General features: G+C 39.8%; 2 protein-coding genes across 3 annotated transcripts; one reads left to right on the top strand and one right to left on the bottom strand.

The window, feature by feature from the left end:
- Positions 1-551: 551 nt before the first annotated feature.
- Positions 552-18,733, top strand: LOC112458131 (chromatin assembly factor 1 subunit A-B). Its single transcript, XM_025021577.1, has 11 exons — positions 552-872; positions 986-1,079; positions 1,298-2,211; positions 2,372-2,523; positions 2,595-3,010; positions 3,109-3,275; positions 15,480-15,628; positions 16,056-16,107; positions 16,206-16,344; positions 16,558-17,456; positions 18,086-18,733. Exons 2-11 carry the CDS (start codon positions 995-997, stop codon positions 18,101-18,103), a joined length of 2,991 nt encoding a protein of 996 aa, XP_024877345.1. The 5' UTR covers positions 552-872; positions 986-994; the 3' UTR covers positions 18,104-18,733.
- On the bottom strand, positions 3,597-14,758 carry LOC112458130 (Wilms tumor protein homolog). Of its 2 annotated transcripts, none has more exons than XM_025021576.1 (5): positions 13,850-14,758; positions 5,326-5,581; positions 4,920-5,150; positions 4,542-4,687; positions 3,597-4,349 (listed from the first exon to the last, which is right to left on the bottom strand). In XM_025021576.1, the coding sequence occupies exons 1-5, from the start codon at positions 13,853-13,855 to the stop codon at positions 4,050-4,052; spliced, it is 939 nt and encodes a 312-aa protein (XP_024877344.1). In that variant the 5' UTR covers positions 13,856-14,758; the 3' UTR covers positions 3,597-4,049. The 2 variants fall into 2 exon arrangements, with proteins under 2 accessions (XP_024877344.1, XP_024877343.1); XM_025021575.1 differs by lacking the exon at positions 13,850-14,758 and adding an exon at positions 5,841-6,341.
- Positions 18,734-25,552: the final 6,819 nt, after the last annotated feature.

The raw sequence follows: 25,552 nt of genomic DNA on the forward strand, positions 1-25,552 counted from the left end.
CGGATATATTATACGAAATCAACAGAAGACGATTAAGATAATAACGGTGTTTATTCTTTATCTATAGAATTTCACATTTTAAAAATTATTGTTAATTATTATAAATTTCACATAAATGTGAAGGTTTGAATCAACGCTCAAATAATAGCTTCTTGCTTGCAAAATTTGAAATTTATCTGAAAATTAAAATTATAAAATTACGATTATATTTTTCAAAATTATGAGATACAAAATTCGTAATAATTTTAAAGAATGTAATCTTAATTTTGTAATTTTAATTATCGTAATTCGTTATTAATTGGAATACGCAAGATGGAAGCGCGGCCGCCGCGGTCAGAATATCCCCTCCAGCTGGCTAGTTTGGACACGAACCATTAGCACGGACGCAAACCATGTGCGGTTACCGAGCGATACGACGTAGTTGAGTTGCACTTTCTCAGGCGGCGCGTCGGAAAATGCAACACAGCAACAGACGAAAAAGGCCGGGATGGCCTCTCTCAGGTTTCTCTCTGACACAAGTTACAAGAAGTTGTCCGCTTGTCCGGCTTGTCTCTTCGATCACGCGCACGCGTTTTCCCGCGGATTTCGTTAGATCGGCGATGTGCGGTTTGTGTGTTATTTAACGTGATGTTCGTTTAAATGTGAAAATTGCTCATCCCTCGGCTCGCAACTCCTTCGGAACGCCTTCGCAATTCGCGTGACGAGTGACGACGCGTTCTCCGCACAATCGGCCAAACTGTCCCGGCGAATTGTTTATTCCGGTTCTCATTTAGGTTATAGCGACGAAACCGCACTGACAGATCTGTCCGTATTGTCCGTAATAACGTTTGTGAGGAATGCTCTAATCTTCCTGGCACTTCGGAAACAACGAGGTAAATTCACGACAGTTTAATTGTCATTCGGCGAGTGCGCGTAGCCTCGTTTTTATAATTTCAACATTTTTGATAAAAACAAAAAAAACATCAAAGTTTGTATCATGTTCCAGATTTAATAAATGAAAAGTATGGACATTCCGATGGAAGACAACGATTGTGCCGTTGAAGCGGTCATGCCTGTGAAAAAGAAGAAAATGAGACAAGGTACTTTGATTTTCTTATATCGCACACAATGTAGAACACAGTCATTATGTTTATGAGAGGTCTGTTCTATTTATCTGAATTTCTTGCACAGTTTATCTTTCCTCTTTTTCTCTCTTTCGTGAAAAGAAAAAGATGAACCGCGCAAGAAGTTTGGCTAAAAAGAACAGGCCTAAGTACTGTATCATGTGTGAATATTTATTAGTTACTCGTTATTTCAGCACAACTGCCATTTCAAATGTTAAGTTCCTCCAAGTCGCCAAGCAGTACAGACAATGTGCCTAACAAGAAGAAGAGGAAGGTAATGTCACCTTTGGTAGGGTCCAAGAGCCCTAAGGTGGTAAAACTTGCAACAAAAGAGAACTTGGTCAGGAATGTACATGAGAAGGAAGGAGAAGAAAGAAAGTTGAACAGGAGCGACGATAGCGTTGAAATAATAACATCCGATGATGAAAAAAAGGACTTGGAGCAAAGCGATCAGCAAAAGACCAATAAAGGAGATAGTACGCCTAAGAGGAGTCTGAGAAAAAAAAAGAAACTGAATAGATCTCAACAGAATCTTGGTGCCTTAACTAAGTTCCTCAAAAAGACAGACAAAGAGGTTGAAGAAAGTGATGTTAGTCATGACAATAATTTATCTGAATTTAAAGATGATAAAGACTGTCAGGATACATCTGTACACAAGGAAAAAAATGAAATCTGTTTGAATGAAGGTTCAGGCACATCAGTCATACGATCTGAATTACAAGATGATAAGGACTGTCAGGATACATCTGTACACAAGGAAAAAAATGAAATCTGTTTGAATGAAAGTTCAGGCACATCAGTCACACCATCTGAATTACAAGATACATCTCAACTAAGCGAAACAGATGATCGTGTCGCTAATAAGGATGTAGATTCTTCTCTTCAGGAAACAGACTGTAATATTACTATTTTGTCTTCGGATAATGAGGCTTCAAGCGAGTTGGATAAATCAATATCGAGTACAAGTAAAGAAATAACTGATAAACCTACAACTCCTGTTACTCCAAAAACTGACAAAGATATGAAGAATAAAAAATTAACACCGAAACAGTTAGAAAAGAGAAAGGAAATTGTTAGAAGAAAGGAGGAGAAGCAAAGATTAAAAATGGTATGTATGTATTGTACATGGAAGATTTAAATTTTATTTTTATTTATTTATGAAGAGAAAAATGTATTAAATTAGAAATTTGATTATATTATATATATATATATAATATATATATACACACATACGTCATTTCACTTGTATTTTATTTTTCATGTGCCAGGAGAAAGAAAAAAAACGGGAGGAAGAAAAAGCAAATCGGCGAAGGGAGAGAGAAGAGAAACAGAAGGAAAAAGAAGAAAAAGAGAGAATAGAAAAAGAGCAGAAAAAAAAGGAAAAGGAATTAAAGGAACTTAAGAAACAAATGGAGATCGAGTAAAGAACTATTGTATTTTATTATGCATTTTATGTTGTATACTTTTGTACTAAAAATAACTTATTTCTAGACAAAAACAAAAAGAAAAGGAAGCGAAAGAAGAAGAACGGAAAAAGCGAGAAGAAGAGAAAAGAAAGAAAGAAGAGGAACGACTGGAAGCCGAACGCAAGAAGCAGAAAGCTGCCTCAAATTTTGCTAGCTTTTTCGTTCCCAAAAAGCAGGAGGTTAAATCGACGGACGAAGAGAATGTAATTAAAGTGAAAAATTTTATGCCTTTTGAAGTAAAGGCTGACATGAAAATTGCGCCAATTTGTCGAAGAAAGTTGAATGAAGACGAGAAATTATTGTTAGATAACAAGTGTAACATAGATTTGGATAAAACCGAATTGTATCTTGAAGATATTAAAAGGAGAAGAATCGTGCCGCGAACTTCCTCCAAAACATGGCCGCTCGAAGCAAAGGAGGACGATGATATCATTCTACTAGGTAAAAAAACACATTTGTAATAAAACTGCGTTTATATTACAAATCTTTTGGTATTATTTGTTAAATATTTTAATGAATATAATTGATTGTTTGTACAGACGAAGACAACGTCGGCAGTTCTAACATAATAACGGACACGCATAACTTGGAGAAGCACCGCCCGAAATTATTGCAATTCAACGAAAATCGCCGTCCTCCGTACTGGGGCACGTGGCGGAAACGAAGTAACGTTCTAAATTCCCGGCGACCGTTTGCGAGAGACAAGGTAAGAATTAATATTAATTAATAAGATGATTCTTACAAATGTTTCTTAAGGGTTATTTCGATACGTTAATTATTGAATAATGTTTATTAAAACAGCTACTATTTGTGCACATATATCTAGCTTTGATAATTACGATCATGTAAAACTGTTAATTTTTACAAAAAATATTTTGAATTGAAGGGCTTTTACGAAAAATAAGATACATAATAATGCATTTATAGTAATTTTGTCATTATTTTATATAACGCTTATAATTTTATTACGTTTTTATCGCACTTTTTTAACGTTAACTGCTAATAGGGACTTGTTACTAATACTAGGTTGAATATCTCATTCAATTTAATGTAACCCTTCCATTTATCACACGCTTCTGTTTCTTTTTTGCAATCGAAACAATTTTCCAGCATACATTACAAAATGTATATATTATAAATTTTTCGATTTTAACACAATATTTATGACACTATTTCATTAGAGTTAATACTAGCGGTTTTTGAAAGATAGAGGAATGCAAGTGTATTAAGAATATTTTAAGAATCCAATGAGGGTTAGCCGCCGAAAATATTAAGACCCACTAATTTATATCTACATATATTATTAATTTGGCACAAGTCATACCTTCTTACATTTATATATATAGAATCAGTTTAAGTACTTTATTTGTTAATTTATATAGAAACTATGCTGCAGCATTGTTTCATGTTCTTAGTGATAAACTTTGGTTCATTAATTAGGAGAAAATTCGAAAAGACACGAGAGGCAGGCGCAGGTATCTTAGATTTCCGATGGTAAAACATTTATCTTGCTGCCACGTAGTCCTCTAGCTCCATGGAACAATGGGTAGGCATTTTTCCGGTGCACCTTACGATGCTTGGCTAAATGATCGCTACGCGCGAATCTTTTCGAGCACATCTCGCACGGGTACGGTTTAATGCCCGAGTGCGATCGTCGGTGCCTCGCCAGCTCGTCCGATCGACTGAAACGCCATACGCAACCGGCCCAAGTGCACGCAAACGGTTTCTCGCCGGTATGTCGTCGTAAATGAGCCTTTAAATGAGACGCCTTGGCGTATACCTAAAACGAAAAGAAAAAGATATTATATTTTAACTAGGACTCTTAAGAGCCAATCTAAAATTGGTCATATCATTAATTTTCCATGAAAAACTTGATTATTTTTATTTCCTAAAAAGCTACGTGCTAGAATATTTAGTAAAATAGCCGATAAAATGGTAATATAATAAATAAATCTCGTATCAAGATTATTACTTTTAAGCACCCTTGGTAGGTACATGGGAAGCATCGGTCTTCGGACGCATTTGCTAAGCTACGATTGGTGTAATCGTGAGTTGCTAAAGCGGCAGTAGCTGCTGATGAAATTAAGAGACTGTCGTCTAACTGGTTGTTGTTATAATCTGTAATTGAGACGCATGTTAATCATCTTGACATATGATCGTTGAAATAACGATGCACATTTTAAACGGCACGGTATCTTATTCTCAAGTAACAGACGCGCTCGAAGAATGAATAGATATTTCTTTGTATCACAATCACAATTGAAAAAGAAATCCCCGTTGCTTTAATACTCCGATTAAATACTTCGACGCTATTCTCCGATCTTCTCGTAGTAGAATGTACACCCTGTACCTATCGTATTTGTTCCTAATGTGTTTTCCAACGCTCGTAAATCGATGCCGAGTACTAGCAACGGTTCCTCATATTGTGGCATCTGTTGCGGATTCGGCTGGGGCGGCAAATGCAGAAATCCTTCGCACCCTGCGGTGCACAGTGGCGTTCTTTCCGGTAGACCGGAGTCCCAGCTCTTCTCCAGACACCAATCCAGCTCCGAATCCAATTCGCCCAGTTCGCTCAAATAACCTGCGATTATTAAAAGAAGTCTTGAGTAAGAAGATAACGCGCTTCTGACCGCGTAAAGTCCAACTTTTTTCCTAATGAAAATCTGAGAAAATCCTCTCGCGATGAACGGGAATAATACTGTATTAGCTTGAATTTAGTTGCATTATCGTATATTTGTGTATGGAAAAAGGAGTACCTGAAGATGTGGGCGTATTGGTGATCGACCAGTCGTTCCAAGACGATTGCGGAGAACAAGTTAAGTCGGTGTAGCAATCTGTCGGATTTGTCACGTTTAACTGGCTGTCGAGTATCCCGAAATCATCGCTAAGCGGAGTCGCGCACGAGACCTCGTAATCGTTAGGTAAATTCGTTCTGGTCGGGGAAAATAGCTGTCTCTCGATGCTGGTGTCCGTCGTCAGGCCAAGAGCGGAAAACAGTAGTTCGTCTGTCATCTGTAGACGGAAATAAATAGGTGTTTTTAAACTACTTCAAGGCTAAACTTAATATCAACGATGAATCAAACACTTAACTCTCGTGCATGTTAATTACAGTTTTGATAGAACCAATAATTCCATTAAACAGATGATTGTACGGAATTTAATTTTTATGTGACACAAGAAATAGAATATGTGCATGCAGTTAAGCATGATATTGCCGAGCGCAAAGTAAATACGTAATTTAATACGACATTGCGCTGCGTCGTGTACTCACATCGAATGTCATAGCTTCCTCGATCATGATGCCGAGAGATTAAACTAGAGTTGGAGTCGATCTCGGAAAATGCGTTTTTCATACGGAATGATGACCAAAACTTTCAGAATAATGATCATCTGACGTTTACCTAATTCCTCCCAAAATCTCAGCCGTGTTTCGACATGAGAATCTGTTTACTGATCATGACCTCGCATGGAGCTAACAAAGACAAATTTTGGCGACTGCTCGCGGTATGTTAACACGACAAATCAGACTAAGAATCACTTGTATCAGATCATAATCCCAATCTTGTAAAATTTGTCTTTATGATGGAGAACCGGTATCGATGTCGCAGAGTCTTCCTTTTACGGGCGATCGAGAGATTTGGAGGTCTCTAAAATGCGGATATCTACGATAAAAGCCAGCGACAGAACGTTGTGGCGAGTACACCTTCGAAACCTCGCGCGCGTCCGAACGAAATCGGAAATGCAGATCCGCTCGTCGCGACCGATCGGTAGTCGTGTCGAGACTGCAACTGGTGGTCGAATTCTCCAAGCGGGAAGACGTCGACGAGAGCGTGTGACGAGAGTGCGTGTGGCACACGGCTCCCTTGAGATAAGCTAGCCTGTGCCACCCGGCGCCGTCGCCGCGCTCCCCAGGGACCTCGCGATCGCGCACGTCGGTCGCCGGTACGTCCCAGAACGCCGACACCACCATCCTCACCGGAGATCCGTTGTTGGTTTTATCCTCTCCCGGCTCGCGTTAGGGATGAAATTAAATATCTTGCGATAGCCGCGAATTTTCTTTACGGCCATTTGGGAAAATTCTCCCGAGGCTTAAAAACGAAGAGACATCAATTTTCTTTGACAGCTTTCAAGGTTGAAATAGAATATCAAAATAGAGAAAGATAAGACCAATGTGGTCTCAGAAAACAAAAATGTTTTGAAAGGGTTAGACACAATAACAAGTGTGGATCGGATTATTTCGATTTCAAGAGTTTTTCGTGACAATTCTACGTTATACCTAAATTCCTAAATAACCAGTATTTAAGAAATAGATCATTTAGCCTTGTGATTTTTGTATATATAAAAAGAAAGTCGGTGTCAAATTCTGGGATTTCGAGCACTACTCAATTCGATTCCTCTCGTTGAAATATAAGTTTTCAAACTTGTGGCACCTACTTGGTTTGGAGTTAGGAAAACGATTCTTTTTACAATAAACTGGGCGATCGTTTTTACTATCATCACTCGAGTCTCACGAAACGAAACTCGACTGTTAAAGTTGGCTTGCGATCGATACACGCAATCGAACTTGATCCCATCCCTATAGCGATCGGACAGTTAGCCCGTTTATTTACGGTCCCCCGAGATGCAAATTAATCGGACAGCGCGCCGGATGATCGCGATGCTCGGATGCTGGCTATCAGCGCTGATTTCGCCGAACGAATCGCGTCGCGCCGCCGCACGGATTCGGGAAAGAGGAAAAGAGAAAGAGAGAGAGAGAGAGAGAGTCTCCCAACCCTCTCTCCTCGTCTTCGGGGATGTCTCGAGGATGCCGTCGCGTTGTCGTGCACGTGGCTGCCAGATATATTGACGATTTCAATTCATGATGTAATCCGAGGAGAGCAGGCTGCCTGGGCCCGTTCCGATCGGTCGTACATACACACGCATGGAAGTATCTCGAAATATCGTGACTCTGGGAACGTTAAGGGAATTTTCAACAATTGAATGACGGCTCTGCTAGATGACAAATTTATTGCTATAAAAATCCGCAAAAATATTTAAGACGGTATTACGTATGGATTTTTAAATGTGCATTGTTGCATGTGCGTTATAGAACACATGCGTACACTTGCGAAAGGTTAAAATATATAGATGTGCACGGGAAAAATAATGTATTAACAGTATTAGCTTATAGCAGTCTAATTGAAAATAATCTTATTAATTCAGTAACAGTATTAATGAAACGTAACATTTTATTAAAACAAGAATATGACGTTTTTGTTTCATTAATACTGTTATTGAATTAACAAGATTTTAATTGGACTGCTGTTGGCTAACGAGATATGGAATTGTCTTTCCCGAAAACTTTTCAGATATCTCGTACTCGCCAAAATTCTCGCTTGTCTCTCGCATAGAAACCAATGTTGTTAATACTTCGCGGTTCCATGTCAGGTTCTACTTGGTATAATACGTTGTAATAGCCTATCACATAATTCTTCAAAAATTCGAATTTGTATGCGATAATAATTGACAAACCTTATTTTTCGGATCTCTAAATTCTTCTAAGTAATAAAAGTTCTGTGGCTTATGTTAGATCAACCGGTTAAATGAAATTAAAAACGAAATGCTTGATTTTCGTTTATTTACAATAGTTTGAATCGCAAAAGGTTAAGAAATAGAAATTTTTTCCAAAATTTTAGAATTTTTCCAAGCGATTACGTATAAAATTAGAACATATCCTTTTATGTACATATTTATATATTGTCTTTACATTGTTGCATACATTTATAAAACATATGTTACTGGCGGGAGTTTAGATATGCGCACAAATATGACTGGAAAATATGTCGTAGAGTAGCGAAAAATAACCGATACGGTTTTTTTTTATTAAAGCATGTTTAAGGGTTGAAACAACCCTTCAAAAGAAATTCCCCATATTTGATTACGAGTGAATATCTTTCATATATCGTGAGATATATGAAAAAATGTTTAGACAAAAAGGTAACGATATTAAGTGACCTCTGTAATCATATATTTAGATTTTTTAATATACTTTTGCAAAAATAACATTGAAGGGTGGAGTTATGTTAAAAAATTGATATTTAACAAAATCTAAATATACGATTACAGAGGTTACTTAAAGATGTGTGTCGCTATAGCTATATGCAGTATAATTTTGTTTTCTTGATTAAACAGTGTAGAGCTAATCTCAGAAATTATTCATAAACAACATGGTATCATTGGGACAGAAAAAGCGTAAAAATCGCAATTTTGTCCCATTTTTGTACTTGATATTGTTTAAATAAATCATTAAAAGATTGAAGAAAAATATAACCAGAAAATCTTAAAAAACCGTAATTGCAATTCTCGATGTCATAGAAGTGTACCATAAAAATTTCATTCATTTTTACCGTACATGAGCAGAGATACATATTATGATATTTACATGGGAAGTATATCTATACATATACAATTTCTGTAACTTTTAAAGCAAAAAGCAAATATCTCAAAAACGGGTCGGACAATCGATCGCAAATTTAACACAGGTTTTTGGGATATATAAGTGTAAATTTTAGCTTTATCCTGTTATTTTGACATAAGCGACATACATTTTGAATACCCCGTGACCTTTTTGTCTGAAACATTTTTATATATATACCATACGGTTTCAGAGATATTTACTCATAATCAAATATATATATGGAATTTCTTTTCAGGGGTTGTTTCAACTCCTAAACATGCTTCGAAACTGCTAAAAAAATACGCGTGTTTGTTATTTTTGCTATTGTACGATATGTTGAAAATATCTAAAACCCTTTAAGATCGTTCCAAATGTGTCTCTTGTGAGACATTATCCTTTCCAAACATTCCCAAGATATCTCATAGGGCAAACTTGGGTAAGATGGCCATAGAGGAAAGACGGCCAACTCATGTTCATTCGATCATGCATGGCGAGCTAGATTGAGAGAACATGGGTTGGCCATCTTTCCGCTATGGCCATCTCTTACCTGAGTTTACCCTGTTCGAAAATATTCAAGATACGAATTTTCTCTCGCATAGAAATATATGTTAATAAGAAATATAAATCTTTTTATAGTTTTTTGTGTAGAATGTTTTCCAGCGATTACATATAGAATTAAAATATTTTCGTTCTTTTGTGAGAACGTTTGTATTGGTTTTTTACATATAAAAAAAATCATACAATTCAGAAACCATTGATTATTGATGAAAAGTATCACATCACGGCGATAGAACGTCCAAATTTACATCAGTTTTGTTTTTCGATTGCGAAAATGTTTCGGTAATATCGGCCGCGAGCTGTTGATTCGGGTGGAATCTTCCCGAATTACATTACCGTCGAGAAAAAGAAGAAATAAAGAGCAAAGCGCGAGTGATCATTTCGCACACAGCGCGTTGTGTTTAAGCTAGAATGCGACACGGGGCCCGATAAAGGTGTCTCACCCGAGACCGATCGCCATTAGGAGTTCAATCGCTCGTTTATCGGTGCGAGGTTGACCTTAGATATACAACGTCGCAATGTATTTGATGATTCGGGCTTGAAACCACGGTTGATCGGAAAACAACACGACATATTAAGGTGAGATTAATCCGACATCAGACTATATAAGATTCTGCAGAGACTTCGTTTATCTCTTGGTACTCTTTCAATTCGCCCCGGATTGATCTTGACGCGATTGTGAAGAAACTAAAAAAAAACAAAATGATGAATTCCTGTGTTCTGTACAATACTCTAGTATAATACTCCATAAAAATTTATAAAAGTAGGTATTTAAACAAAAACGACGTAAGATAATTCAGTCGCTAATACCACTCTATTAACGCGGCCTATTACTATAAGTCGGATCAAATTCAGGTCATTTGTGCCAGAGGTACATATATCATCTCGCAGTCTCTATATTCTTGGATATAGTCGGCGCTCTCAAAGAGCCAATGGCATGTAAGACACCCTGCCTGAAATATTAAATACGTAGTAAACGGTCTTCGGGATTAAACATTCTCACGTGTTGCGGCGTCTTCTGCATTCTGAAGAGATGATAAACGCTCCTACGCTATCCTTACGTCAATCTTGAGATTATACGATCAGCGGTGTCAGTAATAATTTTTCAAAACTGTGATTCTAAGAAGCAACCATGATTCTGTTTTACAAGATAATTGCATTAACCGTTACAAGCACGTAGAAATAAAAACGTTTGTTTTTTTTATACAATGTTATGTATTGTGTATACGAGACGAGTAATTTGTAGTTGTAATTTTTGTTGCTTTTTTATTTCCACGAGAATTCGGCGCCTGTTGGTGTAGATATTCGGTTTTTAGATTAGGCAAGCGGCGCTAAAAAAGGTATAGTTATCACGGTTTACGTGGTGCGTTATGAAAAACAGACCACGACTCAGTGACGACACGGTGATCCATCGGCGGCACGTTTATCTGGCGGATTTATTTTATTATCTGGCGAGCGCGAGCGATCCGATATATCTTCGCGAGTGCTCGGATCCGTTGCACTCGCGTCCGTTTCGAGAATGAAGCCGGGGAGAAAAAGGAAAAAAAGGCTCAAGAGGAAAATAAAATTATTCTCCTCTGAGAGAGGAGCTCTCTACTTTAAAGTTACGTTATTATGTTATACGTAATTCTTAAGTATCTTTACGGCAGTCCAAACCACGTGAGAGAGCCAAAGAAAACATCTAACAGATAAAGTGCTCCTGAAATTAAAATGTTTCTTAAAAGCTCTTTTCAAACATCTCACTTTGGCTTTTAGAAGCATGTGCAATAATCGAGTTTTGAAAGATATCGGGTCTCAAGTAAAATAATAAAATAGATACATTATATGTCTATGTCTATGATATGGAGTAATAACATAAGAACATACAGAATAATGATATAAATGATAATAAATAATGTAACAATATATAGAAAGTACATAACAAAACACGGTTAATTAAAGGTTTTAACAAAAAAAAAAGAAACTGAAGAGATAGAGATACCCATAGTTATATCGACATCTAATCCGCTGGCACGCACGGATATCGGATTGATTTCGTGTTTTATTGCGTTCAGAGGAACGATATCTCACACTGACGTTCGTATACGCTACGTAATATTCCGCGAACATCGCGCTTTCGCAACTCACGTGCGCAGCTTTAACCCTTTCAGTATACCGGTGCGCCATATATCAGGTATCAATTTTCATCGGCTGCCCGTATATCGCATCGCAGGTTCTTGTCAGCCGGCTCGATTTGATTCTCACTGAAGGTTGAATCGAAACTAACTTAAAATACCTTTTTAGCGGTACTTTTTGTGAACATTTGGAGTTGGAGAGGGGGGGTACAAATGCTCCCCCGTTCGAGTTTGGAATTCGAAAATTCCGTTCGAACGTATTATTTTTCCTTAAGTTTGTTAAATTTTTTTGTTAAGATTTACTGAATTTAAGCGGACTCTACTTTTGTCAAACATTATATGAAACATTTCATGAGAAAGGATTCGCGTTATCTGTCTTATATTGCAGATGGCACGAATGTACACTTTCAAAAGTGACATCATATACGCTTCTTAACGTGTATACTGCAATTAACGTATCAGCTGATGATTGGCAATAGTCCGTTTCGCGTGAAATTTATGCGTTCGGCGATAACACGCGCGCGTTTATCTTGCGAGAGACGCATTTTCGATCCTGCGTCACTATGAGCAGTACGAAACGCTGTTGTGCGCGTGCCATCTCATTTGGGAAATTAAAAACTCGATCGCGCTTATTAAGTGGGTCGTTACATTTTACAGGAAACGTGATTGGTAGCTCCAACTATTTAACATCAGTTTAACGAATAGTTTTACGCGCGGGAGTAAATTTTTAAAAGACTATATATATTAATTCTTTTAATGTGAGATCAATGTCTCTTTTTAAACATTTCTTTTTTTATAACGTTTAGCCCATCGAATCGCAATTTTACAAGCTCCTACAATGTTAAATTTGTAGTGTCGAATTATACTCTCAGTTTGAGTTTTTTTAACCATCCTTATAGGTCGCCACTGCTTCTACTCAGTATGTCGTTAATTTAACTAAAACAATGTTAATTTAATTAAACCAAGGGAGTTAAAATAATACTGTTTTGTGTTAAAGTAATAAATTTCTACACACATGGTAGTTAAAAATAACAAAATGTTACTTAACTTAAGGTATCGGTTTAAATTGCATCCTTTAATATTTAACAGTACAAGTGTGCGACATGTCTGAATCTTGCGGTTAGGTTAATTTGAAATTATAGAGTCGAACATCGTTCTATGGTGATGACAGTTCACGTGAAGCAACGGTCTCCAATTTCCAATGCGGAGCGGACGCCATATCGTCACGCTAACTCGGTAACGAAGTGCAGGAAGTCTATCGATATTCCCCGAAATATTCGGGGAATAAATCAGTTCGATTGCCGGGCCGCCTAATCTACGGTGAATCCACGACGAGGAGCACCGGTCGTAATCTTAATGGGGCATAAAACAGCCATTACAGATGGCCCGCCGGGCGACAACACGCTGTAAATAATGTACGACGCTTCGCGGCATGTAGCGGCGCGCAACGTCGGGCGCATCCATCGCACCCTCGGGCCGATAACTGCGCTTTTCTTCTTGGGCGTGTTGGATCCTTTCGTTCGGCGCGTGTGTGCGTGCGTGCATGCGCATGTACGCGCGAAGGGTGCCTTCGGTGATGGTGCAGGAGATCTGTTCTCAATTCTTCACGCCTCTAATCAGAATGACTGTGACACCGAATCAATTTCAGTGGTAAAAAACAAATGCTGATTGTAAATTATGAAATCAGTTAAAAATATGAATGACCCAGTCATTAAATAACAATAATTTTGATTTAATTTCCACACAAATTTGGAAAGTACCATGATGCTCGTGATAGTCACAATTATTCTGATTATATCCGAAAGATTCTCGACGCGTTTTGCAGTTCGCATACAGGTTAATTCTATTTCTTTCAATTGCGGATTTTTTCGTTAATTTTTAATGACATTTCAATATATATATATTGAATTGTATACATATATATATATATATATGTATACTTATATATAAAATTCCGTCTCAATCAATTTTGTTAAAGTACATTTGAAGTTGCGTTGTTTTAAATCGCTTGTAATTAAAAAGTGTTTTGGGTGTGTGCGTAATTAAAAAGTGCTTCGATGCATCGGTTTGAAAATGATAAAAAAATCCGCGATTGGAAAGAAATATGTTTTGGGATCTGGGACACCTTATTCTTGATAATAAATTGTACCCTTCGCGAGACGTCATACGTACCTTCATACTGCTGCCAAAAGCTGCTTGAACTCTTTCTCTTTCTCCTCTTTTTTCCCCTCTTTTGTTTATTAGCGATGAACCGACGATTGTTTTTGTGTTACTCGCCTCAGCGACGAGTGTATCAATCGCCCGTGAGATTACGTTTCTCTCCGATAATAAATTAATGTCTCGAGAAGAGTCTTGTAATTGATGCTCACGTAGGGATGAAATCGACGTTGATTTATCGAACAAAGAATATCTCGCGCCGCGGCGCAAAGAGAAAAGAGGATCGGAGAGAGGGAGAGGGAAAATTTATCGACTTTTCGGCGAGGGATAGCGCACTATCGCGATGCGTTTTATTACCGTTGCGAACTAATTGATTTCAATTATATTCCGGGAATTATCGCGCTTTGTGTTGGACACGCCACAACTATTGTCGCTTGAAAAGAAACTATGATAAGCGCTACGCAATAACGATAATTAATTCAAACGCGCATTTGATTCGTTCCGTTAATTCGAAACGCCGCGTACAACGCAAATAAAAGTAAAAAAGTGTCGTAAAAATAGCTACTCCAGGATGCTTTCACGAACGCGCAGGTGAAAATAGCTACTTAACAAGCTACCAAGTTGCACGCGAATAACGAGCGGTAGGTATATTGTTCGGTATATTCCCGTTCACTGGGCGCAAAAATATGCCGATGTAACACCGCGGAACATCTTCATACTTCTCGCGATGATATAATCACGTCACACTCGTCCAGTGACCAATACTTCGACTGGGAAGAGCATTACGATATTTTCGCGCGACGAGGATATATCTTCTCTCTCGTATCGGTGGCTACGCGAAAACAATCGGGCAGCATTTATTAACACCGAGGCCGTCACGGAAAAAACGAACGTTGACGGACTTGAATCTACATTTTTGATAGGACGTTCAACGGCTGACTACAGCTTCGTTACTAAGAGAATCCGGGGAATGCGTGCGGTCCGGCTCGTCGGAGATGATTGCAAAGCCGAGATATCGCTCGTCGAGGAAGTCGTTTGATATCGTCGACGTCCTGCTTGTGACGAATTGAGATTCCGTCGCGGTCGTGACCACAAAATTGAGATAAATCAGTCAATGACAATGAAAAACTACGATAGCACGAGAACACGGTCGTCGAATTGTCTAAATTAATCGAAAGCGTTCATGCGAATGTCATTCATTTAGAAACACACGAATTGTGAGATCGATGCGAATCTTTATCTATACTCACTGCAATGCAGGATTATTCTTGATATAATTGGCAAAAAGTAGTTTGTATGAGAAATAATTAATTCGAAAGTGAATAAATCACATTAACTTCGCCAGTTAAATTTAATTATTTAAATGAGGTGCTTATATATAAGTATCAAAGATTACATCAATTTATAAGGACCACATTATTTGGTTAAAAGAGCGTCTTAATGATAATCGAACCAAATCAAGGTCGTATTGTCTTGATGATCATATCTCCAGAAGAGCCGATTGATATTTCCATTGCTGTAATTCAAAAGTGCAGAATAAAATCGTTAAATAAAACTTTATATTCATATAGGAATTAATGGTATGAAAAAATATGGTCTCTTTTCTGTTAATGTCTACAAGAAACATATTATGTTTTAATTTCAGAAATGGTTCGATTATGAAATTGATTCCGATGACGAATGGGAGGAGGAAGAACCTGGCGAGTCTCTCAAAGGATCGGATGACGAGAAGGACGAAGAAAATCCGGAAGACGACGAATATGATGTCGACAATGAGTTCATGGTGCCTCATGGGTAAGTGGAATCGGTTAAATTATATTGAAATTATGCATTTATATGAAATTATAAATGCATAAACGAGATATATTTCGAAATATATATTGCAAAGATATTTCTTTATGTATTACAAACAATTTTTTAAATAGCCTAAATAACAAAATACAATATTAATTTGTATATATTGTTGTTTATTAAAATTAATCTTTAACAAAAGAATTCTTTTATAGAAATGGAAATTACAATTTTAGAAAGAGTATAAGAATCTCGCTACTAGAAAATTAAATCTGAATCAGAATGATTAAGTTCATCACTTTTTGTCCACTGCGCATCTTAAGTGCAATCTTAAAATTACATAAATAAATTCTGAATGTTTGTATCCTTCGGTTTTTGCGCGTCTGTGTGAATCTTTCAAAAATTAAATGAGAAAACGTTTGCAATTTAGGTATCTGTCCGATGAAGAAGCGCGAGCTGACGAGGAGGAGATCGAGGATATGGTAAGTAGATTATAACGATGGATGTTAAGAAAAGTTATTACGTATAAAATTTTTATTTTGAAATACAGATTAGTGGAAAGCATATGTTTTTGTTACAGTCACCACAAACACAAAAGATGAAATTGAAGTTATTGGGAGAGCAATTCGAAGCCGAAAGAAACGCGAAGACGTACAAACTTAAACCGAAAATAATCGGATGTATCTGGCAAGGACCCGAAAATTCATTTCCGGAATCTGGTGAGTATATTTTATTTGCAGATATGTATACTATAGACACATATATCTGTTATACATATATATAATTATATAATTATATAATATATGTTATATATATATGTATATATATATTAATAATTTATAATATATATATGTATATATATATATTATAAGTTATTAAATATTATTCTATTGTTATCTGTACTTAAAATCACATATTTAAATTTGTTTCAGTCCCCCCAAAGGTCAAAGAATTTTTGTCGGCACGGCAAGCTTGGGTCAACAACATACCGATAATATTTCCGTCGGCATCACCGGAAGAAGATATTTCGACTAACACAGAATGCAAGACTCCTACCCATCAATCTGTGAGAGGAGCAAAAAAGACCAAGTTTCCTAATGAAGCTTTGCCCGATCTGATTCGATTGGTGCACGGGAACAGACACGGTAGACATGGTCTTATGAGGGAGTTCATGACATTCTGGAGCAAAAAGGGCGGAAGCCATTTATCGAAAGTTAGCGTATTGTCGAAAATTAATGAAATCGCTGATAGGATAGCATGTCCCGAAGAGGGACCAATGCATCTCAAATCCTGCTGGTATGTCCCAGAGAACATCCGGAAACAGTATCTTTCCGATGTTGAGCTATCGTTGCCAAATCGTTGGAAATATATTTTGACGCCAAATCGGAAAGACGACACTCAAATTGCCGATAAAACTGAGAAAGAAGAAAGAGATAAAGAAAAAGAGAAGAAACACGTACCACTTATTACTCAATTCACTAAAAAAATTACACAGGAGGAGATGAAGAAACAACTGGCAAAATCTGACCAGGAAGAGGCGAAGAAACAGTCGACGTCGAAACTCGACCAAGAGGAGACTCAGAAACAATCGACAGCGAAACTCGAGCAAGAGGAGACCAAGAAACAGTTGGCATCAAAATCCGATCAGATTTCCGTCCCACCGAAATTACCCCCGCTACAAAGACCTCCTAAACGGGCGACTTTAATCTCCGTAGGAAGGGGGGAACAATTTCCGGAAGGATCTCGACAGAATATGTTAGCCAAATTCGTCGGTCTGGATAAGGAGAAAGAGGAACCATTGAACAGCGAAAAGATGGTCGATTCAGACAAAGTATGATTAAATTCGTTGAAAATAATTATACGAATAAGACGAATCAAAAGTTAGAATCGACTGATAAATCGTAAAACTTTCGCAATGAATAAGTAGCGAAAAAGAGACTTTGAGAGCAGATATAATAATTGTTGATGTAGAAAAAACAAACGATTGATTTGGAAAATGAAGCGGAAATGATAGATAACTAGATAAATAAATAGTTGCAGGCAAAGACTATTACAAGCGTATAATAACCCAATTAAGAATAGCGCAGGACATAAAAAAGGGGAAAGCACCGTTTTTCTGTTCGCGTAAATATATTCATTTATCACTCTATTTAGAAAGGCATCTATATTTAATCGATTATTGATTTATTAATGATATACAATTTATGTGTTAATTAATACTTCTTTACACGTACAAAGCTTTAACGAGTAGTTCTTATTACGTCTCGTAATTCGAATATCACATTTCGTAAAATAAGATATGTTTATATATAAAAACAGACGTCGTTATTTTGAAATAACGACCTTACATCATATTTTAAGAACGCTTTAAGCATTATACATATATAGATATTTACCTATATATGACTATCCAATTAATCAAACGAAGTGCTTTTAACTGTCAAAATTTAATTTTTTTAGGAATCGACCATCGAATAATCGTAAGTCTGAAAATTGTCAAAATGTACTCGTGAACTAGTGTTAAGAAGGTAAGGACCAATTTCGCTACTGCCCTCATTATGTTCTATACATTGTATTTTATCGAGATTGTCTCACTCGCAAAAATAGCAATCTTAATCAAATTGCGCAATAACTGCCAAATAGTTACATAGATTTACCAGTTATTTACTGTATGTAAAACTTAAGAGCTTTTAATTTGATTTGATACGAGATATATATTCTTGTAATTAGCTAGGTTATAAAACTTACAAAAGCGAGAAATTCTAAAAAGATACAAGAATTATGGCTAAAAAACACCGATCCGTTTCTTTTCAAATTTAGTCAATAAGGTATAACTATTTCAGACCAAATTTTGTTTTAAATTTTCAAAAACGTTTGTACATTCGTCTGAAGTGACTACATTAAAGTAGTAGTAAAATATTCTATTTTGCTCGAAAATTGCAACACAGTCAAAAACCGCAAAAGTTCCCTATTTAATAAACTCGTAAACTTTGAATGCGTGTCGATTGGAAATGTTATCAAAGTGACACGTTTCGTGCATACTTATTTTTTTACAAGAGCTTTGTTGCGCGAGTTAATGTTTGCTAGATAAAATATATTTTATATCAATAAAAAAAAATTCTCTTTTTTAACACCGCGTAATGAAGCGGGTTCACTCACCTTGTACCCACAGGAACGGCAGGAACTCGTTTTAGAGAGACGAGAGGATACTGTCGTAAATAGCAGACCGATTTCGGGGGTAATCTGCAGCCGTGCCGATGTTTGCCGGAGCACAATCCTTTTTTTTTCTCGTGAGACGGTTCGAAGGCTCCAATTGACAAGTGCGGAATCGGACAGGCGCCGCGCCGCCGCCGCCGCGGAGAGAGAGATCCGTTTTTGGGGGCACCTCGGGGAAGATTCCCTCGCGAATCCGCTCGCGGGACGAACCGACGAGGGGAAAAGGAAGAGGTAACGCCATTCGGGGAGGAAGTTTTACAGTCGGTAGTTCGGGAGGCCCTTTCGTACCTCCGGGGTGTACCGGTCGACCGCGGCATATGGCCGGAATAACGAAAGGGCGCTCTCCCCGTGATTGCGGTAATTATCGAGTCACGTTACGAGATCCGTGCCGTTAAGATCTGCAGAAAGCTGCGTGAGGGGCTGCGGACGGGCACGAGGGGACCGTGCGTAACGCTCGGGAGAGAGGAAGATAGAAAATTTTATATGTGAATTACGCTAATTTGCGTGATTGCTCCGCGGCGCGGTACACGGTGGGTCGCCCCGAGGCTCGCGATGCAGTCGTTGCGATTTGCCTGAAAAACGTTATCGGAGGACGTGACGACGCGTTATAAATACCAACGAGATAATTGCGTCTCGATTATACTAGATCGCAAATAAACGAGAACGTTTGATGATTCAAAAACGAACGGAGAGATATATCAGATTCAACGATGGTAATTATTATGCAACTGCGCGCGCGCTCGAACAGTTATATATTTTTTTTACTATTTTAATTTTGAATAGACGGATTTATTCAATTCCTTAGATTTCTACGCATTTTTAATCGGTTAAGTCCTCCGATATTTACGTAGTTACGTAAAAAGAGATGAAAAATAACATATGCATATAGAGAGATGCAAACGCAAGCGAATCAGGTGAACGGAAGGCAACGCACGTTATAAAGAGGACGCAACATTTTGCCTCTCAGAACTGAGATATATGACGGTATGTATTAACGGTGCATTCAAGAGGACTATCGCAGGAGTGCATTGTTTAGCACGGCACAGAGCGATCATATATTTATCTACTGTATATATACAGCAAAATTACCGTCCGCCGTGTACACGAACTCCGGCGAGAGTGCACGGCGTAATCATCGGGTTAATTAAAATTATAACTATTTCCATTCCCGCGGAATATTAACGTAGGCGGTATTACCTGGCAAAAGTGCGGTACGCGCGTTGCGTTCACTCGCGCGTGAGTAACGTCCGTTAATTATTTGACAAAAAAATATCCGGCGGTTTCGGAAAAGTGCACTACACAGACACGGCGGTCGATTACGAGAGGTAGCACATATATTTGGCTCTTCTTTTACGAATATCTTTTTATAGCGGAAAACAACGGTCTCTTTTTCTTCCTTCTGGTTTTCCAATATTTTGCTTCGTTTCCCGCAGAAATTTAAAAAGTTACCGTAGCCGACGGTATTTATCGCATTGTCAAGTCTAAATTTTTCGGATGTTAAGTTACATGTCCGTGATAATAATTTAATGAGTGGACATCACTTCCTCTCTTTCTTTCGGAAATAAGAATGTAAATAATTTCTATCGCCATAATGATGGTATTCCGGGAATATGTATACAGAATATTTATAAAGAGAATAGAAATTAGGATACATATATGTTGTCCTGTTATTATTACAGCAGCGAACAACAGAGCAAGTCATGAAAACGGAGGTGCGAAGTGGAAGTGAATATAGATATTATTACGTGCTCGTACGTATATTGAGAGGAGTTTAATTGGGTGGAACTCCAAGTGATCTCGAAGTAGCGCGAGCACTATTCTCAAGCTGTCCAAAGTTGTGGAGTATTTTGGTTATAAATATGAATAAATATAGCTGTAACTTAAACCAAATAATAACATATAATATAATATACGCATATATGTACAAACGAAATGAAATCAAGAAAAAAGAAACTGTTTGATTCAATACGACTTGTTTCACGAATAATGCGCTATCTCTTGAAAAACAGAAACGTTTTGATCCGCGTTCAATCCTCGCGAATTCGGCGGAAAGACGAAAAAGGCTTTCCTCTTTCTCATGCCGGTCCCAGTATGCCATCCTCGCGAACGGCGCGGAGAGAGCGCAGCGTGGAAGAGGGACGAGGCGGGAAAGGAAATGGGAAACGGAGAGAGGGCATGGAAGCGAAGCGGGAATAAAGTGGAGTAGACCGGAATAGAGTACAAGGTGTATGCCTAGAAGGTATAGAGAGAAAATGGTAGCCAATGGCGCTGCCTCAGCGTCGTTGCTACAGTATTGAACGTCTCCTACGCGGGGTCCAGATCTCATCCTCCTTCTCCTTCTCTCTCTCTCTCTCTCTCTTCCTCTCTTTCAGTATGTCTCTCCATCCCTCTCTCTTCATCTCTCTCTCGCTCGCACCTTTTTCACTCCCTGCCTCTCACCGAGCCACCCGACCTCCGTTTCCTCCTGGTCGTCCTCGTCCTCGTCCTCCACCACCTCCTCCCCCACTTCTTTACCTTCCCTCTGTCTCTCGTTCCGCGTCCCTCTCCCCCCTCCTCCCTACCTCTTACCTCCCTCGCTTATCCCTTTCTCTCTCCTTCTCTCTTTGTCTCTCTCTCCCTCCTTCATCTTTCTCTCGTTTTCTCGTAACCCGACGACGTCCTCCCTCCACGATCTCGTCATAGGGTGGAGACCCTCCCTGGTACTCCCTACCTCGTACTCCTCCTCTGTGCCGATGCTTCTCTTCGGCTCTCATCTCACGAAGTGGAGGTGGGAGGAGGAGGAGGAGGAGGTGGAGGCCTCTCGGTAACCTCTCTCCATCAGAGACGATCCGTGAGTCCGCTGCCGAGATCCGGAGTGGTGTGAGGTGGCCGTCTCTATATCCTCTCATTAATATCCGACCTTAGGAGGTCCGAGGCGGCCCGTATGGCCGTGGTGCCAGCCTCTCTGTCGATCCAGACCTTCAGCGACAGTTGCCTCGGAAAGGTGCGCGACTGCTGCTGATGTCTAATCGCGACAAGTAGCCATTAAATTTACCGAGACAATAATTGAAGCTTCCCTCTTCAAAGAACACCGTTCTTTCCGTATCGTTCCTAATAATTTGTTTCCCAGAAGGGGGTGGAAACTTATCATTGTTGCAATTCATTATTGTGCGTTTGTATACTTATGAAGTAGAATAAAAATGTGTATAATTATTATACGCACATTTCGGTATAATATAATACTCGTAATAAGCATGTTATAATAACATCTCGTAAGAGAGATCTATAATAACAATATAATTATGACATAATATATTTCTTGGGGAGATGTGTTATAATTTTACATATAACAATAGTCTGTGAGATTTTACCAGGATCTAGCGATGGATCTAGCGATCATTCCTTTGCCTCTTAATCTACTTAAAACACTAATTAACGAAGATAATTTATAGTTCCCAGGTATTATGTGATAATAAAAATTTCATAGAGTTTAGCGAGATGAAGTCTCGCGCGTGGAACGTCTCCCAATTATTGCCGTGGCGGGATTTAATAGCGATCGACGGCGGATTGCGGCGCAATCGATGCGAGTCGGAGAATGATTGCGGAAGAAAGATGTGTAGAGGCAGGGACAGGGAGCAGGCAGAAAAATGAAAGACAAGGCGGTCGAAGGAACAAGACGGTATACTTAATTGAATATTCAGGGATATACGATTGATGCGCGGTGTCAGTAGTCGTGGCGTAGAGCCGCGGCATGCGGTGGCGTAATCGACGTATTACCTCGGGCCTTTACGAGCAATTATGCTAAAGCCAAAATGCATTCAAGGTGGTGCACCCGGCGCTCTCTTGACCGGCACGTATAGTTAAATGTATACTTATTACCATTAATGTTGCGTTGGTTTCAGCGAACTCCTTATCAACAATAAAGATAAAAAGAAAGAGACAGAGAGAGAGAGAGAGAGAGAGAGAGAGAGAGAGAGACAGGGAGGGAGAGTTTGATACTTTGTATCTGCAGCAAAAGTGGGCTAAATTGCGGGGCGTTGATTAAGCGATCACGCATCTTTCACGAGGCATCGCGGGGAGGAACGTCATCCCGGGTCAAATCGGAGGCGACGGCGGAGGCGGGAGGTCTTCTTTTTTGCGCGTGGAATAAAGCTCAGGGGAGAGCGACGCGTATATAGGAGCGGACGGGGACCTCGACGCGCGCGGTCTGCAGCTGCTGGATCTTATGCTAATCCCACCCCCGGAGGCTAACCCCGGTGTGCGCATCCCATGAAAAAGTTGCTCGTTACACGCTCGCCCATAAATCTCCCTCCTAAGCTTAATCTGTCCGCCGCCACCGCCGCGCCGCCGCTCCCTCCGCTTCCGACCCGCGTCGCGGAAAACTCCTGCGAGCCCAGGCGGCAGGTGTATACGTCTCGGCGCGCCCGCGCCGCGGATTTTCATAATTTTTTATCCTTCGGCGAAAATTTAAATCCCAACTGGCTGGCTGGCCGGCCGGCTGACCGGCTGGTCGTCCGCCTCGAGAATGCAGCTTCTCGACTGCTTCTCTTCGAGAGCGAACTTTGTTAACGATAGTTTAGAGGAACATTGATACGTGTCGACTGTTTTAAGAATGCATTCCGATATTTTGTTTAAAGAAGAATCAATTTTGAAGGATCCGATTATTATATGGATACCTTGTACAATATATAATTCTTTTAAGTGTCTTATACAATATATACATATACATATGTAATAATTTAATTATATTAAACCTTATACACATATAATCTTTTATATTATTATCGGACATCCTGTACATGTATATATACTGCTTCCTAATTGTACATTATTTAAATTTTTAATGTCGGTCTTCTAAGAACATTTGATAGCATACGCCAGGAGTTTCGGAAGAATGGAGCTACACGTTACGCTCACGAGGGAGATATGCGTACGTACATACCGACACATACTAGGATCCCCCCGGCAGGGGGATACGCTCTCGCGATCTCCGAAGCGATCTTCGTGCCGTTCGCGAGTGGATTGGACACGCATAATGAGAGCTTCGCCCCCGAAAGGTTCGTGCTGCTGTCGAGCTCGGGTATACCCCGAGATACGAGTAGGAGGGCAAAGAAAGAATTATAAAAGGTGGGCAGAATGCAACGTATAGCGTGAGAACTCCCGGCGAGCCGGCTCTCGCTCGTTCTCCATCCCCCCTCTCTCTCTCTCTCTCTCTCTTTCTCTCTCTGCTCCCGGCTTTCCGAGATGCTCGCGTGAAATCCCAAATGTAGATATCTGCTCCGTGAGAGGCGTTCGGAAAAAGGGCTCGTCCGCTTCGCTCTAGGAAGGATGCGTCGAACGCGAGGAGCCACCCGCCCGGCCTCTCTCGTCAACCCTCTCTCCGACCCTCGTATTCTGCACGCCACCGAGGGATACACGTCATCAGCCGACGAAGTCGGTCTACGAGCACACTTTTTCGAGCGTTGTGCCAAAAAAATCTCCGGTTCCTGTCAGTTGATCGGTCCCTCCGAGACGTCTCTCCGCCGCGCGAGCACGTACACATACGCGTGGATACATGGGATCTCCCGTAGGTGAAACGTCTGACACCTAAATTGCGGAGCAACTTGACGAAAATTAAGGATCAATCGAATTTCATTTACGCGACGAAATAAAGACACTTTGTTCCTTGTTAGATGTCGCATAGACTTCACTTTGACAAACAAATTTATTTCCAAAGATATACACTTCTGGGCTTAAGTCAAATATTAATACTTTACGTTCACAATCTCTTGTGGGATTCCAAACTGTTAAAATATATTTATATATTGTATAATTAATATTGAAAATCAAATGTGTATGTATGAAAGTAGGCATTGCATTAAAGTCTAAATTATTTTTTTCTCTCAAGCATATAATGTTATATATTTATTGTATAAGTTACTGGGAATCTAAAGAACGAGAATTACATATTGGTGTTCACCGTGACCACGTGTCCGCGAAAATACCTGACCCCTACTTAATCTATGACACTTCGCCACTAAAAATCCACCGCGAACTTGCCGAGGAGAACTCGCCGAGTCGAGGGAACGTGCTCGATTCTTGAGACAGCCGGTACATACCCCTATATGTACATATTATTTACGTACGTACGTGTGGTCGTCGAGCTCGTGAGTTTCCAGGACGGCGTATATACAATGCGGATAGAGCGTGTGAGAAGTCTATGGGCGTGGGGGCCATTATGGAGATGGATCTTCCTTCGAATAAAGCTCGCAGGACGGGCACGACGGGGACGAGGGAGGAATGACGGGGCGGAAGAGGAGTAGGAGGAGAGGGGGGAGGGAAAGGGTGGTTTGAAGAGCCGCCACCGGGCTGCGGAAGGAAAGGGGACGGTGGGTGGTAGGAAAGAAAACGAAGGAAGAGCGACGGAGAGAAAGGAGGGAACGGGGGAACGGCGAGGAGGAGGTGGTAGTGGCGCTGGCGGTGGCGTGGGGTCGCAGTGGGTAGTTCGTGGTAATATATCACCCTCTTGTCGTCCATGAGACGCGAGTAAGCCTGTCGGCCACTACCCACCCCCTCGGCGCCGACCCCCCCCCCCCCCCCCCCCCCCCTCAAATCCGAGCCCCTCCAGGGCGGAGGTGTGACGGGGATGCATACCCTTAGGACGACGGACAATGCGCGAGAAGCGTCCGGATGTGCTTCCCTTTGGTTTTCGTCCGGCGGAGATCGAGATCGATATCCCCCGAGGGTCTCGGG

Source organism: Temnothorax curvispinosus, unplaced genomic scaffold, assembly GCF_003070985.1.
Source record: "Temnothorax curvispinosus isolate PA1 unplaced genomic scaffold, ASM307098v1 QBEX01008716.1, whole genome shotgun sequence".
NCBI lineage: Eukaryota > Metazoa > Arthropoda > Insecta > Hymenoptera > Formicidae > Temnothorax > Temnothorax curvispinosus.

Excerpts from the sequence above, each read along its gene's own strand:
- LOC112458131 (XM_025021577.1), top strand. The coding sequence starts at position 995 with ATGAAAAGTATGGACATTCCGATGGAAGACAACGATTGTGCCGTTGAA. Across the intron at positions 2,524-2,594 it reads AAGAAACAAATGGAGATCGA|ACAAAAACAAAAAGAAAAGG; the intron begins GTAAAGAACTAT and ends ACTTATTTCTAG. Across the intron at positions 15,629-16,055 it reads GAGTTCATGGTGCCTCATGG|GTATCTGTCCGATGAAGAAG; the intron begins GTAAGTGGAATC and ends TTTGCAATTTAG.
- LOC112458130 (XM_025021575.1), bottom strand. The coding sequence starts at position 5,867 with ATGATCGAGGAAGCTATGACATTCGAT. Across the intron at positions 4,688-4,919 it reads ATTAGGAACAAATACGATAG|ATTATAACAACAACCAGTTA; the intron begins GTACAGGGTGTA and ends TCTCAATTACAG. Across the intron at positions 4,350-4,541 it reads CCTACCAAGGGTGCTTAAAA|GTATACGCCAAGGCGTCTCA; the intron begins GTAATAATCTTG and ends TTTTCGTTTTAG.